This window comes from Balaenoptera borealis, assembly GCF_965194805.1.
Source record: "Balaenoptera borealis genome assembly, chromosome: 12".
NCBI lineage: Eukaryota > Metazoa > Chordata > Mammalia > Artiodactyla > Balaenopteridae > Balaenoptera > Balaenoptera borealis.
Genome location: NC_138869.1, coordinates 41,991,755 through 42,011,062, shown reverse-complemented (window position 1 = coordinate 42,011,062; position 19,308 = coordinate 41,991,755). Strand labels below are relative to the sequence as shown.

At 57.4% G+C, this 19,308-nt stretch overlaps 3 protein-coding genes across 6 annotated transcripts; all 3 read right to left on the bottom strand.

The window, feature by feature from the left end:
* Window positions 1-1,447: 1,447 nt before the first annotated feature.
* Window positions 1,448-4,372, bottom strand: TUSC2 (tumor suppressor 2, mitochondrial calcium regulator). The gene is made up of 3 exons (XM_082346781.1): window positions 4,084-4,372; window positions 2,855-2,975; window positions 1,448-2,684 (listed from the first exon to the last, which is right to left on the bottom strand). The coding sequence occupies exons 1-3, from the start codon at window positions 4,227-4,229 to the stop codon at window positions 2,619-2,621; spliced, it is 333 nt and encodes a 110-aa protein (XP_082202907.1). The 5' UTR covers window positions 4,230-4,372; the 3' UTR covers window positions 1,448-2,618.
* An 830-nt stretch (window positions 4,373-5,202) lies between these two features.
* On the bottom strand, window positions 5,203-14,007 carry RASSF1 (Ras association domain family member 1). 3 transcript variants are annotated; one of them, XM_082346770.1, is made up of 6 exons: window positions 13,710-14,007; window positions 11,664-11,806; window positions 7,550-7,654; window positions 7,054-7,351; window positions 6,815-6,930; window positions 5,203-6,151 (listed from the first exon to the last, which is right to left on the bottom strand). In XM_082346770.1, exons 1-6 carry the CDS (start codon window positions 13,957-13,959, stop codon window positions 6,005-6,007), a joined length of 1,059 nt encoding a protein of 352 aa, XP_082202896.1. In that variant the 5' UTR covers window positions 13,960-14,007; the 3' UTR covers window positions 5,203-6,004. The 3 variants fall into 3 exon arrangements, with proteins under 3 accessions (XP_082202896.1, XP_082202897.1, XP_082202898.1); XM_082346771.1 differs by having other exon boundaries at window positions 11,700-11,806; window positions 13,710-14,006; XM_082346772.1 differs by lacking the exons at window positions 11,664-11,806; window positions 13,710-14,007 and adding an exon at window positions 10,996-11,332.
* A 267-nt stretch (window positions 14,008-14,274) lies between these two features.
* ZMYND10 (zinc finger MYND-type containing 10) lies at window positions 14,275-18,480 on the bottom strand. 2 transcript variants are annotated; one of them, XM_082346765.1, is made up of 12 exons: window positions 18,253-18,480; window positions 17,899-18,007; window positions 16,854-16,970; window positions 16,674-16,727; window positions 16,419-16,556; window positions 16,253-16,341; window positions 16,062-16,162; window positions 15,553-15,725; window positions 15,181-15,306; window positions 14,977-15,098; window positions 14,731-14,856; window positions 14,275-14,643 (listed from the first exon to the last, which is right to left on the bottom strand). In XM_082346765.1, the coding sequence occupies exons 1-12, from the start codon at window positions 18,342-18,344 to the stop codon at window positions 14,568-14,570; spliced, it is 1,323 nt and encodes a 440-aa protein (XP_082202891.1). In that variant the 5' UTR covers window positions 18,345-18,480; the 3' UTR covers window positions 14,275-14,567. The 2 variants fall into 2 exon arrangements, with proteins under 2 accessions (XP_082202891.1, XP_082202892.1); XM_082346766.1 differs by lacking the exon at window positions 18,253-18,480 and having other exon boundaries at window positions 15,553-15,674; window positions 17,899-18,218.
* Between the last annotated feature and the right edge of the window lie 828 nt (window positions 18,481-19,308).

Sequence of the window (19,308 nt, the reverse complement as noted above, 5' to 3'; positions counted from 1 at the left end):
GGGTGTATTCCTGTGGGAAGGGGGTGCCCATAACGTGGCTGGCTCCCGGGAGGGCTGCAGCAGGGTCCCAGCAGACCCCTCCAGAGGCACAAATATGCACACCCTCAAATCACCCTGAGCCTTCCCGCCCCCCGATCCTACCAGCCCACCTCCTTCATGCCCAGGCCCTCTCTCCTAACAGAAGGCTGTGTAAGACTGGGGGACTGGGGGAGATGGGCACATATCCTAGAATCTACCCTGATGACCAAGGAGTCCAGGACATGGCATGGGAGGGTGGTGTCCCTGGACCACTGTGCTGGCTCCACAAGGGACACAGGCCTTAAAAGCTCCAACGCTCGGGGCCCCTGGGGAAACAAAGGCCAGACCAGACTGTCCCAGGGCAGGGACACTTCCTCAGGAAGGAAGGAAGTGAGCACAGCCCAGTAGGAGGGAGTGGGGAAGCACAGCCATGACCCCCATTGTTTCCAGCTTTGGGGTCAGCTAGGGCAGGCCCAGCACAGGGAGTTCCCCCACACTGGGACAGTGGTGATGGGATGCCACCCGGCATGGCAGAACCGTGGCCCTGGGGCAGTCAGTGGGAGGGACAGTGGAGGACAATAGGGCCTTATGCCTGGCATCTTATTGGGAAAACGGGAAGGTGCCCAAAGAAGAACTGCAAGTCCAGGCTGCAGAGGGTGATCCTGCTCCACACTTGACAAGTTTAAACCTCCAAAAGACAGGTAGGCCAACTTCCCAGACCCAGCAGCCTGTGTCCCGGAACTCCCTCCTCCCTTACTGGGAGATGGGCTAATGGCCAAGGGCTAGGCCCAGTAGAGAACCAGCCTCATAGCAGGACCTGAAAAGTGTAGGCCAAATGTCCACAGGGAGCAGGCTGCAGGTGAGAAGACAGGGCAGAAAGGAAGTATTGGGTAGCTGAGCTTTACCTGCTGGAACAGAAGCCCCAAGCCTACTCTCCTGGTAGTGCAAGTAGGTTTGGGCTGCAGAGCCTCGCAGTAGGTCAAGGGCAGTGGTACCCACTTGGCTGCTCTCCACCTAAGGCTGGGCCTTGGAGGTCCATGGGGCTCAGGCTGTGACCTCATGTGGGGTCAGCTGGCACAGCTGGGGGCAAGACAACTGTTCCAGACCTATGTGAGGTCACACTCTCACCTCAGGTCAGGCAGGTGGGGCCAATCCCTAGTGAGGTACCCCAGGGCCTTCCAATTCCAGGGGTCCCCGCTTATTGAACACAATACACAAGTACAAATGGCTCTCCATCCTGAGGGGGTCTGCAATGAGGTCTGTGTGAATACACTGCCACCTGCTGGTTGTGGCTGGAATGGCCGCAGGCTAGGCTCAGGCTCACTCTGGGCCTCGCTGGAGATGTGAGCAACAAGAGTCCCCCACCCAGGCCCACCTACTATGCCCAGGTGGTGGTCTAGATACTGGGTATCAAGCCTCAGAGATGTCATTCTTGTATGCAGGTTCTACAAATAATTTTATTGAACAAATAACACAACAGCCTTCCTAGATTGAGGGCTACCCTCCCCAAGCCATTTCTCACACGCTTAAAGCACAGAGTTTGCACAGTAAGGAATTAAAAAAAAAAAAAAAAAAAAAAGTCATTTTTATGTAGGAATCAGACTCTGCTCCAACAACATCATGGACTAGACTATTTACAAGTTTTCACATTTTAAGTATTCCTTTATGATTGTTCTCTCCTTTCTGTCCCTACCCAGGGCTCCAGTACTTTTCTCTTACTGATCCTGAAGGGATGGGTATACTGTAGGGGAAGGGGTGGTGGGCTCCTCAGAGCTACTGGCACCAGCCCTAGGGTGCTGTCCCTTATCACACGGTGGTGGATGTGTAAGGGCAAGGGGGATTAGACACGGTAGGTGGGATGTGGCAACACCCCATAGGCACAGGCATCCAGAGCCCTTCCTGATCCCCATCCTATGCCCTCTCAATTGGGGTGGGGGTCAACAACTAGTTGCAGTGGGGAGGGATCAGCCTAGCCGGGGTAGAAGGAGAAACCTCCCACACCTATTAACAGCCAGCAAACTGTCCATCCATCTGGGGGTGGGAACAGATGGGCAGGTAGGCAGGAAGAATCAGGCTTGTTCTGCCCCCAGCTTCTGTCCAACACAGGAGGAATCGAGGTAGCAAACGGCTGAAATGCTCCAACGAGAGGGTAAGGGAAGTGAGGGAAAGGAAGTTCCCACTTGTGTACAGCTCCCACAGCCCTGGGGCTGGAAAAAGGCAGACCTTACTTGTAAAGTGCTGTAGCCTCCAGCAGGGCTGGGACCTAGGCAAGCTTGGAAGAATGCAGGCCAGGCAAGGGCACAGGAACCAGGCATTCCTGACCAGCATATGCCCTGCCATGCTCCTTGTAGGGATTGCTGGGAAAGGTGGACTGGTAACTCCGCCATCAGCCCTTGCCAGCCACCAGCCACCTCTTGTCCACATACAAACCAACACCCAACCAGCATTGTAGGACTGCCCTGCTCACAGTTGAAGGTTCCGGGCCAGTGGAGTTTATTCACGGTTGTGGCCCCAGCCTAGGTTCCTCAATGGAAGCCACACCTTGAGCCTGGGGGTTTCTTGCTGGGGCAGGGTGTGTTTATGCCTGCCACCCCCCAGGCTCACACCTCATAGAGGATCACAGGGAAATCCACGTGGATGCGGGGGGGATCCAGCTTCACGATGCCCTGCCGTGGAAACAGAGGCTAGTGAGGGCCAGCTCAGGGCCCCTACTCCAGGAAGCCTTCCTGTTCCTCCCAGCTCCTCCCCCAAGAGCCCCCACCATAAGAGCAGACCCCATCTGGGTCTACCTCCACACAATCAACATAGGCTCTATGACCACTGCCCAGCCCCTCACCTGAGGAATCAGGTTCTTATGTACCCGCCTCAGCTTGGCCCGCTTCTGCCCGTTCTTGGTGACGATTGTCTCCTCATAGAACTCGTGAGCCAGATCCCCATCCTCGTCATAGAACATGGAGCTGTGCAGAGGAAGAGGGGAACAGGCTGGGCTGGAGCCCCAACGCAGTCATGGCAAATGCCATAGACCACAGCGAAGTATGCCCTCCCCCAAATGGGGAGGAACAACCTTGGTGGGAGGAAGGGAGGTTAGTATGCCTGGAAAATCCCTTGCTTAGGATCTGGGGTCTACTAGAAGGAAGTGGGGAGTGGGGTGGTGGCCAGTGCTACTCTGTCAGACTATGAAAAGAGAGGTCACACCAAAAAATCACTGGTTTGTTCAGCAAGAGTAGCCGTTCCATCAGGCCCTTGCCTTCACCCAGGGCTTCTAGAGTGGGCAAGATGGTGGCCTGGGCATGTTGGTCTCACTCCAGAAGACACTGCTGGCCCAGGGCCAAAGCCTGAGAGCAGATGCCTGAGCTAGGAGGGAGCCGAAAGGGAAAAAGCCTGCATCCTCCCCCATCCAGGTGGCTGATGCAGCCAAACTGCCACTGTTGGGGTCTCCCTAGTATCTACAGCCAGATCTGCAGCATCACCTGAGTGTCACTCCCCAGGGCCCATCACAGCCAGGTCAATCTAGTGCTCCTGTCTGGGCCGCTTGGGGGAGGGGGGAGGTCAGTGCTCCAGATCTGGGAAATATACCTGGGTGAGGGTCTTTTTCCCCAGGCCCCATCCCCAACGCTGGGGACCAGTGCTGCTTTCCCGGCCACTACCCAGAGACGTCCAACCCCACCAGTGTGGGGAACGGAAACAGACAAAACAGAAGGTCATTCTCCTCGAGGGAGAACTGGGGGTGAGGGAGGATAGGAGCCTTCAGCTTGTAGGCTGGGATGGATGGGATGAAAGGAACAGGTTCTGAAGTCTCAGGGAGGTCCTGTCTTAGCTTCACCGTGAGGAGGGCCTGCCCGGGGACAAGCCTCAGGTCCACCCTTCTCCTCGGGAGACCTCCAGAGCAGCCAGGCCGCCAGGAACCGACTGCTCGGCTTTCCCCACCCCTTGTTCCTCTGGGAGCCTGAAATATGGGAGCTGTCCTGACTCGGGTGTAGGGGATACAGCGGGGGGGAGCGCTCCATGACGCGGGGCACCCAGCCGCCCGTCTTTCCTCCCGGGGGCGGAACCCCACGCCCTTACCCGCGGCGCGTGAATACGAAGGGGGGCACGACTCGGCCTCGCGGTCGCACCAAAGCTTGCTCAGCGACAGCCGCCTCCGGGCCGCCGCCCCCCGCCGCCGAGGCGAAGGGCCACAGGCCCCGAGCTTTGGAGCCGCTGGCGCCCATGTCAGGGCCGCCGGCGCATGGCGGGCCCCGCGACAGCTTTGCTCTCACAGGGCCGTCGGCGCCACCATGCCCCGCCTAGGCCTCCGCTCGCAGGTGCCGCCGGCGCCGCCTTCCGCAGGCTCCGCTGTCTCCACGGAAACCTCACTTCCGCTTCCGAACACTGCGTATGCTGCTACCTCTGATTGGCTGCTTCTCTCGTCGGTCCGCGGGGCTGGACTAATAGCTGCCCTCAGATGCTAGGTATCCCAGCATGCACTGCGAGAGACGTCAGGTCCCAGCAGGCCACGCTCTCTCCAGCTGGGGCAGCTCACAGCCTGGAAAGCGGTGGCTGCGTCGTCCACCTGGTTTCTTCAGCTTGTACTGCGGCTCCGAAGTCCCCGACCCCCAGTGGTCAGGCTCAGCGGGTCTGCCCAACCAAAGCAGCAGTTTAGGGCCTGACCCTAGGCCAGTTTGGGCAGTGCCCATCTGCCCTCATTCTATGCCCACACCGTTTTTACGATCCCCACTGTGGCACGTGGCAAAGAAACCGAACCTAAGGAAAATTAAGGAATTGGCTTAATGTAGTTGTATATCTACATTCAGGGCTGAAGAACTTCAAATTCAGAATTTTTTCCAGATCCACCAGAAGCCATGCTTCATGAAGGCAAGAGTTAACATATCTGTACCTTCGGTGCCATGAGCAGTGTCTGATCCACAGTAGTTATCTCAATATTTGGTGAAGCGCCTTCCACAGCTTGGAGTGTGTGGTTTCCCTAAGCTCTGGCTGCAGCCGATGTTCTTTCCCCCACCACGACCTGAGCCCCGGGGTTTGCGTGATGACTCAGTACATATCCATACACCACATCCTTCACAAATTTGTCCCATGGTCCCACTTGAAAAGGTGCTCTGTGAGCCTGTCCATCAACCTTGGCAGCCACTGGCACAAGGGGCAACTGCAGATGAGGGCCCATAATAAAGAATCCAAAAGCAGGAGGATTCTTAAATCTTTATTTAGCCAATTCTCTCAGACCCCAGGCCCTGATGACTGTCACCCCCACCCCTTCCCCCACAGGAGGCATTCAACTGAGGCCAAAAAATATTACATACATTCGCACACATCATCAAAAATACCCAAGGGAAAGACCCTGGCTTTGACTGGCAAACAAGGCGCAGAGCTGGGCCAGTGCCCACACTCACACAGACCCTGGCACAGGGACATCCTCCTTGGAGGAGGCAGAGGCACTGTTGTTGCACAATGAGCCAGCACTCCCTGACCCCAGGGTGTGTGAGGAGTCAGAGGGTGCTGTAGAGGGAACCCTAGACTCTTTCTTGATGCCTGTCTTATCTTGAACACCCATCCTTGGTTCTGATAGGGCTGTCCTGAGACCCCATCCAAGACCCGAAACACACAACCTTTCACCATAGGTGAGGGCCCTCGTCCCTGCAAACATGACCCTATTCTGTTTGTAGGGTCTCCAAGATTCTCATATCTGAGACACAAATTAAGGAGACTTCTGTCTCCTCTACCCCTGCTGCAAGCCTGGAGCAGCTTCCCAGGGCAACCCTGGCCCACCATGACCCAGTACACAAAGGGCAGAAGGATGCAGAGCCATGCTGTGCTACACCCACTGGTGGACACAGGGGGCCAGCTCCTTCGCTGTTCTCTGGGCTCATTCCCCCAGCAAGAGAGGGCCTCCATGCACACTCATTCCTCGGGCCACGTGGCCCTTTGCACACTCACACGGCACGCCCTTGGCGCTGCCTACTCTCCTCCTTCCACCCAGGGGTACGAGAGGTCACCCCAGGGGGCAGGCATGCAGGGCTTCCTGGATCTTCTGGCGGCAATACGAGTACTTCTGCAGGATCTGGCGGAGGTGTTCCTCTTCCTCCCGCTGCAGGATGCGTAGGAAGTTGTGTAGCTCAGGCATGCTGAAAGCATCCCACTGTAGGGGGAGAAGGGAGACACAGGCTACAGCAGGCCACTGCCAAACCAGCAGGCTCTCCCCAAAGAAGACCAGTGCATCACGATCACACAACTAGGATGGGGCTTTCTAATGTCAGGTTCTTGCCTGAATGGTCTGTGTTAGGATTCCCAACAACAATCCATATAGAAGATGGGCCCCACAAAGTAGGGCAGTCACCTCGTGTACAGGCAACCAAACCAAACATTCCCTAGTTACCTGTGAACAGGTCATGCCCACTCTCTCTGAGTTTGATCTCACTCTACAGATGCACTACCTTGGAGCTGTAAAGCTTCCAGGTAAAAGGTTCTAATGCCTGAAGGGGGTGCCTGCATGTTGTCCTGTGCCCATCTGTGTGGCTTTGACCTGGCCTGAGATCAGAATGCCATCAGATGGACTCCTGCATCTCCTGAGGACTTTCCACAATAGGAAAGAGCAGTGCACCAAGACAATTCTTCCTGGCTTCTTGGGACAAGCCCTAGACCTTGGCATGAGTTTCCTGGAAGCCTTCACTTTAGCTACAAGGCTCATGTACTCCTGGAGAGGCTTTGCAGGGCTTGTCTGCAGCCCTATTCCTCCTTCAAGCCTGCAACCCACCAGTCCTGCCCAGTCACAACCAAGAAACTAAGGAGGGCTGTTACTCACGTTCACCTCCCCAGAGTCATTCTCCTTCAGGACAAAGCTTAGGGCCTTCTCACTGGGCCCTGCAAGGAGCCGTAGCCGTAGGGGCTGCTCATCATCTGACAGCTTCCGGAGGTACACTGAGGGCCAGGCAGGGGGAAGGGAGTGTATGATTAGAGCCAGGCCCAGCCCCCTCAGCTCCTGCATGCACAGGCACATGCATATACACCCTCACACATGGTGGGGTGGGGTGGAAAGCCCACCTTGGCCATGGCGCTCAGCCCGCTCAAAAAGTGCAAACTTGCGGGGGTCATCCACCACCAAGAACTTGCGCAGCAGGGCCTCGATGACCTCGCGTGCCCGTGTGCGTGACAACACATGCAAGTGCTTGACAGCATCCTTGGGCAGGTAGAAGGAGGTGCGGCGTTTCACAGCTGTACCCCGCCCTGGGCCCCGCCGGGCATCCTGCAAGGAGGGTGGCTTCTTGCTGGCAGGAACTGAGACAGGGCGCACCAGCTTCAGTTGAACCTTGATGAAGCCTGTGTAGGAGCCATCCTTGTTCTAAAGAGGAGAAACCAAACCATGACTAGATGCCAGATAAGATGGAACAGATTTGGGCACTACCAGTCCACTTAGGGCTAGGCTGGGTGTGAATAAATCACTGCTTGGGTCTACCCAAGAATACCTCAGCTGTGACCCTTTGGGCATCAGGCACACAGTTGGGTTCCTGTCTCTCTCCAAAACAGGCAGTCAACTCACCAGGCTCATGAACAAGTTGCTGTTGATCTGGCCATTGTACTCCTTGATCTTCTGCTCAATCTCAGCCTGAGAAAGGTCAGGTGTCTCCCACTCCACGGGCTCATCCTGAAAGATGGGCAAGCATGGACACAGGATCCTTATGAAACCCATTCCTCTGCAATGCATGTCACGGGCAAGGAGGTAAGCCCTGGGTGGACCACTCTGAAAAATGGCCTGTGGGCAGCCTTTGGAAACTGACAACAAAGTTTGAGGCCTGATGAGAAGAACCCATCACTGCCCCTGGTTCTGCATGCTATGGGTGGAGACAGCCAAGGCAGAATCATTTGGCTTCTCTCTGCCGCCTGCCTGGAGCCTCCTCAGCACTGGGTGAGGCCCTAAGGATACCTTAAAACCAAAGCAACTGAAAGCACGAGGCTAGAAGCCAGGAAAAGATCGGGGACTCTGAAAAGGAACAGCTTGATCCCAGCACCCTAGTTGGATGCGGTCAGGGTGTACCCTGGAGAAGGCAGTCCACTTTGCCACTCTGCCCTGGCCGTGGCCCACTGCAGGGTGAGAGGTATGGGGAATGGTACACACCAGGAGCCCAGCCACCAGTGGGCAGGAGGAGAAGGGCAACGTCTACAACCTTAACACTCCTTGGTGGGGAACTTGGGCCAGCCCTGCATGTCTCAGACATAGTGAGGAAACCACTATGACATGCCATTTGATCTTGACCCAATCTGCACAAAAGGCAACTTCAGGCCAGGCTCCAATCTGCCAGAAGTTGGCATGGGCAGCCTCCTGGTAAAGCCTGTCCCACAACTGCCAAACAGGGAGGCTTATGTACCTCCTCTCTTCTGTCTAGAGGTTTAGCCCAAAGATGTTAGCTCTACCACTCAGCCCTTCCTCTGTTCCTCCAGGGACTGGATTCTTGTCTGAAGGGTGGAGTATGGGCCAGGGCTTCTGCCAAACTCCCTTAGTCCCATTGCATCAGCCTTACCTCCTGTTGACGTCAGATAGGCCCTAGTAGGAATGAGAGTGTCACAGACACAGCTGAGATCATCCCTGACCAATGCCTTGTCCCAGGGGAGTTCCCATCAGAAGGTCTCCTGCAGAATAAGCTTAACCTTGTGCTCAGCTCTGAGCCCAGGACAGCCAGGCTTCTTCCTGACTACTGCCTTGGAGCACCCTAAGCTTAAACCATCTCATGGGGACAATAGGAAGGACAGATGAGGGGGTAGGGTAGGGTAGAGTCCACAGCCTTTTAGCAGTATGCTCTTTACCTAGAACCTGCTGCTGTTCAGTGGCCAGCAAGTACATGGCACTGAGGACTGAGGCTGGGGGAGGGGTGGGAACTGAAGCCTATTTGCTTCCCCAAGTTTCCAAAAGTCTCCTAGATGGAAAAGAGCATTGAGAAGTGAAAACTCTAGGGACTTCCCTGGTGGTCCAGCGGTTAAGGCCTCACGCTCCCAATGCAGGGGGCCCGAGTTCCATCCCTGGTCAGGGAACTAGATCCTGCATGCCGCAACTAAAAGATCCCGCATGCTGCAACGAAGATCCTGCGTGCCACAACTAAGACCCGGAGCAACCAAATAAATAAACAAATAAATATTGAAAACAAAACAAAACAAAAAAACTCTAGCAGAAACCTTGTTGGAGACAGTGGGAAACCCTGTAGGACTAGTAAGAACAAATGGTCTGGACCCTGGAAAACGAGGGATCTGGGAGGTAAAATGAGGGCTGGAGGTTGGGAATAAAGGGTGGATGTGTTTGTTCAGGCCCAAGGAGAGGGCTTGAGACAGGAAGAAGTGCCCCAGTGGGAAGGAGTGTCAGGATGGAAGGGGTGCTAGGGGCAGGAGGAAAGCTGAACAGACTAGTACCAAGGCAAAAAGGAAGAGAATTCTACTTACAGAACAGGGTGATCAAAGAGATGGCACTAACTCATTCCCCTTCCTTGTGATGGCTCTGAGCTCTAGCCTGGGTCCTTCCTCTTCCCTTCCTGGGTTATCTAGGAGCCCTGAGCTGGGATGCAGTGACCTCAGTTCCAGCCCCTTCCCTTCTCCAGGTGAACCTCCCTCAGTATCTTTATTCATAAAACAAGGGACTTGGACTGGAGGTACTGCACTGTCCTCCCAGGATTCTAGAGCAGGAAGAGTATCTTTTTCCATTTTCCGAAGCTGACTGCTGGAGGAGGATTCCAACAGCTGTCCCAGAGGGATACCATGAATTTCCCTTCTGCGACACTATAGCCACCCACCCTCTACTCTGCCACTGTCCATAGTGACTGATGGTTTTATTTTACATACAACTTGGGACTCCCCAGCCTCCTTCTCAATTGGTTAGTGTCTTGTGGTTTTCTCACCTTTCCACAATGGAAGATGGCTCAGGCCTGAGTGACACACGGACAGTCCCAGGGATCCACACTCAAACATTGCACCCAAACTCTGGGCTCAGCTTTCCAGGTATAGAATTTTCCCCTAAAGCGTTATCCACAACTCCCTTTTCTTGGCTCATGTAAGGAATTCTGCCCCACTGCTGCCAGGTATACTGAACTTTACTTCATGGTCCCCATCTCTCTTCCCTGATGCCCTGGCCAGGGTGCTCTTCTGAGGTGTACCATCTCTGGAACAGTTATCTGAGCCTGGTGGTCACACTCATGGCACACATCACAGAGGTCTCTGATAATGGGGACAACTGGGAGACTCCGAGAGGCACAGCTGCTCCAGCACTGCAACTTATAGTCCTGGATTAGTAACCCCTATCTCTCTTGACCCCTCTCAGGGCATTTTACAATCTAGCCTTCCCCACCTCTTGTGGATAAAGTGCTCCTGGATGCTTACAGTCCAGAACAAGGCTTCCTTCCCATCCATTCCCAGATCCCCTTTCTCCAGGTCCGCTCTAACTTTACTATATATGCTGCCCAAGCGAGCACTCCTGGTCCACTGCAGAGGAGGGGAGGCTCAGAATCTTCCACAGTCCAGTAGCTGGTGACAGGCCAGGACCGGCAAGAGATGGGGACCAAGCTAGCTCCATCCAGGAGTGCAAATGGAGGGGCCTGGATCTTCCCTTGCCTCTCTCCTAAACACACTTCTCAATTCCCGGCGAGGACTCCTCCCCCTCCACTTCCTCCTGGTCCCCCAGAGAGGGGGTGGGAGCGCCCGCACGCGGAAATAGAGGTGTTAGTCTAGACTGCGCAGTCAGCCTTAGTAATCGGTGGATAATACCTGTCCCTGGTCTACCCCATGCCACTTAGCTGCTTCCTCTGGTTCAACCGGTCTGTGACAGAAACAGCAAGGCCTCAGCACTCAGTACCGACGCGCTGAAAGCCCAACACATGGTTCCGAGGGCTGGCCCACGCTCACGGCAGGGCGGGGCTGCCCACAAACTCTCGACCAGGCAACTTACCGGGGAGGAGCGGGGTCCCAGCGACCGCCCCCAGCCCGCTTCCCGCAACCCCCGGCCCCCACCTGATCCCGGCGCGGCCTGCGCGCTAGCGAGGTGCGCGCTGTGAAGTACTGCTCGAGCTCTGAGTCCGAGTCCTCCTGGCTGCAGTAGCCACTGCTTGTCGTGCTACTCCAGGTCATCTCGAAAGAGGGAGTCCCCGCGTCCGCCTCGCCCATCGCCGCGCCCGCCCGTTCCCGTGCGCCCGTAGCCTCCCACTACCGCCCCAGGAGCGTGTGCGCGTGCGCCGGAACCAGTGTCCGCGCCGCAACCGTTAACACTGAAACGTAGACAGCGGGGATCTAGCGCTCATCTCATTGGAGGACGAATGTCGAAGGGCGGGGCCACACGCGCCTCGCCTCCAGGAATGATCTCATCGCTCAGGCAGCTCAGCTCAGCTCCGCCTCGCAGGCCCCACCTCCCACAGGGAACTAGCCGGAACGTGTGCGCATGTGCACCAGCGTGGCCTCAAGACCGGATGCGGCTGCGGGAAGGTGCGGAAATTGTGCTTGCTCGGAGCCGCGGGGGCTCCGGGCGGTAAGGGCCGAGTCAGCACCACCGGCACCCCTTCGAGCCCGCGCGCAGAATTAGCTACTCTCTGCCGCCGGGAAGTCGGCTATCAGAACGTTCATTGCGCGTAGCGCCAGGCGGCCCTAGGGAACGCCTGCAATGTGGCCCGCTCGTCTGCGCATACCTGTCTTGCCTGTAAGCTCCCCGGTCCCGCGCTCACCACATTCGTGTCCCGCTCCAGCGCCGGTTCCCAGCCCAGGTCCCGGGGTCCGCAGCAGTCTAGGCAGACGAGCGCGCGGCAACGGTAGTGGCAGGTGAACTTGCAATCTGCAGAGAGGGCTGGCCGTGAGGCGGAGGAACCCCAGCACCAGCTCGGAGAAGCGTCCCGAGGGCAGAAGCGAAGCCCCGGGGTGAAGGCCGTTGCTCGCGGTGTTCTGCATGACCGGCCTTTTCTCAGGCCCCGTTACCGCCCACTGCTACGCAGATCTTAGTGTTGGTCCCCCGGCGTCTGGAAACTGGCGGGAAGGCCTCAGGCGGTTAGGGATCCAGGCCTGCTCAACAGTTGCATTTCTAGCGCCTAGGGCAGAACTTCCCCCTTCCTCATTATCAGCGTCCCTCCCTCCGCCCATTTACTTGAAGGGAAAAAATTAAAAACTTTTAACCCAGTGCCCCTCTCTAGTTGTCATTTGTTTCTATTCCCCTCACACCAAAAACTTACCAACACTGGTCTACAAACACTCTTAATTCCTCGCCTTCACCCTCTACCCATTCCGGTCAGGCTTGCCCCTCCCTCCAGGAAACTCCTGCGCATCGCCGAATCCGGCTGTCCCGTCTCCGTCTTCACCTCATCAGCATCGTCTGATGCTTGCTCCCGGGGGCCCCCACTACCCCGGTTTTCCTCCCACCTCCCTGCAGCTCCTGCTCAGCTCCTTTAGTTCTGTTTCACCTAGATCTAATGGTGGAGTGTCCGAGGCTCAGTTCTGATCGCTTCCCTCCTCTGTGTACGCTGACCTACCCCAGATCCAAGGCTTCCATCACTGACCTCCCCACTGAGATCAAATCCTATGTGTCACTATCTTCACTTGGATGTCTAATAAACATTTCAACCCAACATGCCCAAAATTTAACTCACTTTCCTACCCCTTTTAATTCTTCACTTTTCCTCACCCTTACCCTTGCCAGTGTTCCTCAGCTCAGCAAAAGTCGCTACCATTCTCCCAGTTGAGGCAAAACAAAACAAAACCACCCCAACTCATCCTTGATTCCGCCCTTGTTTCTGCCTCTGACACACACCCAAATTGTCCTGTTTTTCATTTCCATCGCCACTTTAGTTCTCCTTGGGAACAATGCTGTATCCGAGCCCTTGTTCATGCTTTGTATTCTGTCACAACTCCCGTGCTCCTTCCAGCTGAATAAAGGACAAACTCCTGTACTAGATGAGAGGGTCTCCAGGCACACACAGGCTTGGGACACCTTCCCTAAGTTCCTAAATGGGCCAGAGCAGTGATTCTCAACCCAGGCTGCACATTAGAAGGATCTGTTTTTAAAAATTGTTGGTATACTCCCAGTGATTGAGTCAGCAGGTCTGTGGTAGGGTCCAAGCATAGGGGTGTGGAGGGCTGTAAAAGCAGTCCAAGTGATTCTAGCTGGTATATAGCCAGTGGGAGAGCAACCTCTGCTTGCTGGTGATTCCTGGGAGGGCAGAAGCACCAGCTAGTGTGTGGCTGTGTTTCATGTTTTAGCACCTGGTTGACTGAACTTGCAATAGGTATTTGCTAAATACTCAAAACTCCTGCTTGCAGGGGGCCCACCCGAGGTTCTGACTTTTTCCAGGCCTTCTCCCATAGGTGAGTAAATTCCCTTCACGGCAAGGATTCTGCAGCGGGACTTGGCGAGTGAATCTTTGGGAAGGGGCGGGTGTGGGAATATGAACTCAGAGACTGGGAGGCACAACGCCTTTCTCAAGAAGGACCAAGGCACCCTTTAAACTTGAAAGCAGCACCTTGTTATTCACAGGCAACAGCCTCTGCCTATGTCCCAGACACAGGTGGAGGTTGGCAAGGTTATAAACCATCGGCCCGCACTCTCTTATGCTATGGGGTAAAGGTAACGGACCTGGTCCGTGGGAACCGAACCCGCCGACCCCCTCCGTCCCAACTTGGCCCTCAGCGACGGTGCTGCCCCTTGGCCACCCGCTTGTCTCCCGCCAGCGCACAGGGCCGCTACTCACGTGCGCACTGCAGGCCCTTGCGCACGACGCCCCAGATGAAGTCGCCACAGAGGTCGCACCATGTGTGCGTAGTGGGCCCCGCGGGCTGGAAGCGGTGGCCGCGGCCTGGGACCAGCTGCCTTGCGGCGTTGCGCGCTGTGCCCGGCGCGATGCGCAGCGCGTTGGCACGCTCGAGCCGGGTGCGGCCCGGGGCGGCGCACCGCGCGGGTGCCAGGTCCCGCAGCTCAATGAGCTCAGGCTCAGCGGACATGGCCCTGTCGGGCCGGGAGTCCCACCGGCTCTGGGCTCAAGCGAGCGCGGGGCGGGCGGGGCCGCGGGGCGGGCCCCGATGCGGTGCCGCCCCTGGGATTCAGGCAGAGCGGCGGGAGAGCGGAGGAGAGCGGCGCAATGGAAACCTGGGCGCCCGGGCTGTGTCGGCCCGCAGGCGGAGTGGGGCGGCGGGCGCGGCGAGGGGCTGCTCTCGCGGAGTCCCCGCCCTCCGTTTCCTATCCTCCCTTCATCTAGCGAGCAACTCCCCTCCCCCTAACAACCACGACGACCTCAAAGGGCCACGCGGAAACAGGCGTGTTTCTGGAAGCTAGCTTTACTGTACTAGAGAAAGAGGGTCCCCACATCCGGCCCTTGCCCCCGGCCCAGGCCTCCTGCCCCAGCTTGCTGAGGCTGCACCCTAAGCCTACCCGCCGGATGGAGCAGGAAGTGGCGAGCGCTTTGCTGGGGGAGATGGGTCAGCAGCTCTTCCCGCCTGCTATCTTCACCACCTGGGAGGCTGGGGCACTTGCAGAGGCCGGACTGAGATCCAGAGGTTCAGGGGCACGGGGTTGTATGGCATGGGTGGTCGGCCCTCAGCAGCTGCAGCCTTCACTTGGCTCTGTCATCCTGGGCTGCCGGGACACAAGCCTTTCCATGCTTCTCCCAGTGCTTGACTTGGCACTCCCTGCAGGCAAATGGGCCGGTGAGGATGCCGTGCTATGAGAGGTATGGAAGTGGGACTCAGGGGTCCAAGGTCCTAGGATACTCTCACCTGCAGCAATACCACTCATTCTGGCACCGTGAGCAGCGCTTGGAGGCCTCTGCATTGCAGTAGGCACAGCGGGGCTGCTCTGGAGCCACCGCCTCTAGCACGTCCAGTCTGTAGGTCTCAGCCCACCTGGGAAAAGGGTCAGTCGGACTTGGCTGGACCTGGTGGGTGGGTGGATGGGAGCAGCCCTGCCCACATCCATGTCTTCTGCCTCCCTTCTACCCTTTCTGCCAGTTCAGCAGGCTTCACCTTCGTGCCTGCAGCCTCAGTTCCTGCTCTGAGGGGCTGAATACATGCCGCAGCTGATGCTTGGCAATAGCCTGCCACTTGCCTCTGTTCTCTCGCTCTAGCCGCTCCCAGATTTCTGGGATCTGGGGAAGAGAAGTGGAGAGTGGCAGGGAGGAGCTGGTTAAGTGGGCAGTGGTCCTGAACAACTAACTTCCTAGTGCCTACCTGTTCCAACACCAGGTCCTTCTTAGGGGGCTGGGCTTCGGTCAGGGCCAGGTGGGCCAGGAAACCCTGCAGGTCTGCCAGGTTGGGCAGCTGGTCGAGCAGTGTGTCTGTGAGGAAGGCCCGAAGCTGCAAGGGTGTCCAGAGGAGGCCAGTGTGAAGCGGTGCCGGTCAGAGGGTCGAGGAACAAAGAGGGCCTGAGCTGGGCTGAGCTGAGGGTGCCAGTGGGACCCATGTCCTACTAGCTGCTGTGTCATCTGAGGCCCAAGGTGTGGAGAGAGGGCTGGGGCTGAGGTGAGTGGGCAAAAATAAACATAAAGGGAGGCATGGGGCAGTGCTGGGGCGGTGGTGACTGGTGTGGGAGGAGTTCCCTACCTTGAGTAGCTGTCCTCTGGCAAAGCTTGTGAGGCAGTAGCGGGCCCGGGCCTCAGGGCTTAGCAGCAGATTGTACAGGGCGATCCACACCTGCCCATCCAACTTGCTCAGCTTTTGCTGCTCTGAGGGGGACACTGTCTGCCAACGGCCGCTCTCAAATTGCTGCAGCTTGCCTGGGGAGAGGAACTAGCATACTGTGTGCAAGCGTTGCATGCTCTGTGAGTGAGCCAGCTGTGTGGGCTAGGGGACTGACCACTGTCTGGGCACAGGACGTGCCCATGCTGGGGCGCTGCTCACTTCAGAGCAGGGTGAGTCCTCAGTGGTGGACACACAGGCCCTGCCTGCTGCAGAGTCCAGGTCTAGGCCCACTTTGGGTGAGGCATCCTGGTATTCTCTGTGGGCAAGGGGGCAAAGTTTTCTGCCTGTGTGCAAGCTGCCCGCCCCATTAATCCTGGAGGATGTCCTGGAAGCAGTGAACTGGGGCGTAGGCAGGTGGAGGAGGACCTTACCGCCTTCCTGCCGGCTCCAGGGACTGTGCTCCAGCAGTTCCACCAGGAGACAGGGCAGATTGTGGGTGCTGAGCATGCGGCTCAAGGTGCTCAGGGAAAGGCTAGGGACGGGGATGGAGAGGTGAGCTGAGGCTACAGGCCCAGGCTCCCAGCCCTCCACTGCAGGCCCCATGCTTAGCAGGACAGCCCACCTGTCCACACAGTCTGTGATGTAGCGCAGCACTGAGAGGGCCTTCAGTGCGATCTCAAATTCCATCAGCTCTGCCTGCTTCTGCAGCTCCTGGGGTGGGGCACATGGTGTTCAAGCTAGGGGAGCCTGGGTCTAGCCCTTGCCAACCCCTGGGAACCTCAGCCCACCTGCATGGGGGTGCCGTACTGGGACTCCTCCTCCTCAGGGGGGCCACCATGGCCACTCTGGGCGACCAACAGAGTCAGTTTGCGGTGGCAGTAGTCCACCAGGTCCAAGATGGTGTCCTCTGCTGACTCACACACCTCCTGAGGGGCAGGTGGAGGGGAAGCATTCTGCCTCTGATGCCCTTCCCAAACAGACACAACCCCTCTTGCTGCCAGACCCTGGCCTAGGCTAGCCAGTGGGCAGGGCTGGTGCCTCACCTTGTGGAAGAATGCCGTCTCCAGGAGGTTGATGATGGAGGCCTCATGGTGTAACTGTCAGATAAAGAGGAGGACAGGGCCCTGGGCTGCTGAGAGACGGGTAGGGGCTACCAGCTACTCTCTCTAGTCCAGGGCCCTCTGAAGGGGTGGGAGGGGTTATGAACCGATGGCCCAGCTCACCACCATGTAAATGGGAAAAGTGTTCTGGGGCTTGAAGTCTTCCAGCCTGCACAGCACAGGGAACACCTTCTGCTTCCACATCTCCACTGCAATCAGCTCCTCCACCAGCGTCGGGATCTTTGAAGGAGAGGGGAAAGGACAGGGATGAGGTGGGCCTACCTTAGCCTGGCAACCCTCCCATCTCTGGCTCAGCCCAGCCCAGCCCGCCTCAAACTCCCCTGGGCCCCAGACTCTCCTATGCCCCATGAATTCCTTCCCGATCTCTCTCCTGCACCTTAGACCTTCATTTCCAGCTGCCCCCGACATCTCTGTGGGGGCATTCCCCAGGCTTCCTATTACTGGCCCTTGCCTTGTCCCCAGGCTGCCATGCTCCCCCTGCACCTGAGCCCCTGTCAGTCCTCCCCCATTCAAGTGTACCTCTTAGGCCAGCTCTCCTGCTCATGCCCTCTCTCGTCCCTGTCCCTGTTCTCTGGCCTTCCAAGGCTTTTGTGTGCCTTGGCCTCACTCTTATTCAGGGCCCTTCACAGTGCCCTATTCCTACCTCACACCCCAGTAGGGGGCTCCACCTTTTCCTTGCAGAGGAATCTCTCTGTCAAGTGATATTTCAGGTCATCTACTGGTGCCACCTCCTGGCTCACATTCCAGTTAAGCCAATCCCTGGTTTCTAACTCCCTCTCTCTCATGTTGGGAAGGTTGCCTCCTTCTATGCCAAAGTCGCACCTCACTTCAGTGGTTGCCCCCCTCTAGCCTGACAGTCTATTCAGGAATGCCTTTAGAACTTGGGCCCTCCCCCTACAGCCTAGGCTGTTCTAGGATCCAGGACTATCTCCCTAATCAACTCACATCCTGCACCCCACCTGGCATGCCAGGGTCCTGTCCCATAGGGCTGCAAAATCAAATGTGTAACACACTTTTCCTTTTCCTTTGGGGAGGACAGGGGTGCCAGCCAGAGGGAAGTGCAGGCACCCAGGGTGCTCCTGAGGGGTAGAGTGGTGGGATGAGGGGTGGTGAGAAGACAGGAACCCTGCCTGTGACTACAACGTACCTTCCCATGGGTGACCAGCAGCTCCTGGATGGGCTCACCCTGGCTGGCTGTGGCATCAAGGATAGCCTGCATGTTCAGCTTCTCGAGGTTCTCATGCTGCTGGTTCCACCTGCCCAGGCAGGGTGTGTGTGCACATGTGTGCAGTAGGAGTGGGTGTGGGGGCTGGGTCTTACTGAAGCCTAACCAGGGTCCAAGATGGCTTAGGACCATATAACCCTGTCTCGGAGAGCTTTACCTCCCCACCGAGGGGCCCCTCCACGCCGGGCAACCCCTCCCCCAATGTCAGGCCCACACTCCCCCACTCAAGGACTCTGACCCCATGACTCCACCTGACCCCGGATCCAGCTGCCTCACCCTCCGGAGCCCATCTCGCGCAGCTGGAAGCTGCGCAGTCCCCGCACTAGTACGTCAGCCTCCCCGGGCAGCAGCAACTCCAGGTCGCCCATGTCGGTGCAAGGGACAGGAAGCGGGAAGGTGGGGTTCGGCTGACCGCGAGCAGCGGCCTGCGCTGAGATGGGGATGCTGACACGCTTGGGGACCACGGTCTCCCGCGGGGCCGAAGTCTGGGACCCTACAGTTGTAGAGCAGTTGCGGCGCGTGAGTCCTCGCCGCCATGGAAACGGTTAGCTCAACGCCTGCGCACTGCGGCCTGGGTCCCGCCCCTACTGGCGGCCCGCGCTGGGTCCCGTCACGCCAGCGTCTGCCTGCTTGCCAGGCTGCAGGTAGCAACCCTCCGTAGACTCCTGGAGCTTTCTCCCTCACAACCGGCTGCGGCTCACGGGTCTCCCTGAGTTACAGACTTTTGCAGCCTAGCTTCCTCCTCGGATGGACGTCAAATCGGCCCGCCCCCCACCAGCTCTCCCTGTAGCTGCTCCCTCTCCGCCCACACGCATGCTCCTCTCCGTGGCCTCCTCGCTCCAGTATTCCTCGCGCGCAGCTCCACCTTGTTGGCTCTACACCCGAAATACTGCGCAGGGCTCACAACTTCTCTCCATCCTAAGCCAGGCTGCCGTCACCTCTCATGAGGTAACTACTGTGGTCTTTTTACTGGACCCATTTCCACCCTTGACCCTCCTGAGTAGCCAGGAGTCTTTTTTTTTTTTTGGCCGTGCCACGTGGCATGTAGGATATTAGTTCCCCGACCAGGGATTGAACCCCGGCCCTCGGCAGTGAGAGTCCTGAGTCCTAACCATTGGACCGCCAGGGAATTCCCACCAGGAGTCTTTTAAAGGTGTACATGAGACATTACTTCCTCACGTAAGTGTGAATCTGGCTGCCTCTGGCTCTCAAATACTATGTCCAAAGCAGCTTACCAGCAACTCTGCACAGTCAGGCTCTTGCCCCCTCTCCTACCTCAGGACTTCATTTCTTCCCCCTCTCCCCCTTGTCTTCTACAATATGTTCCAGCCC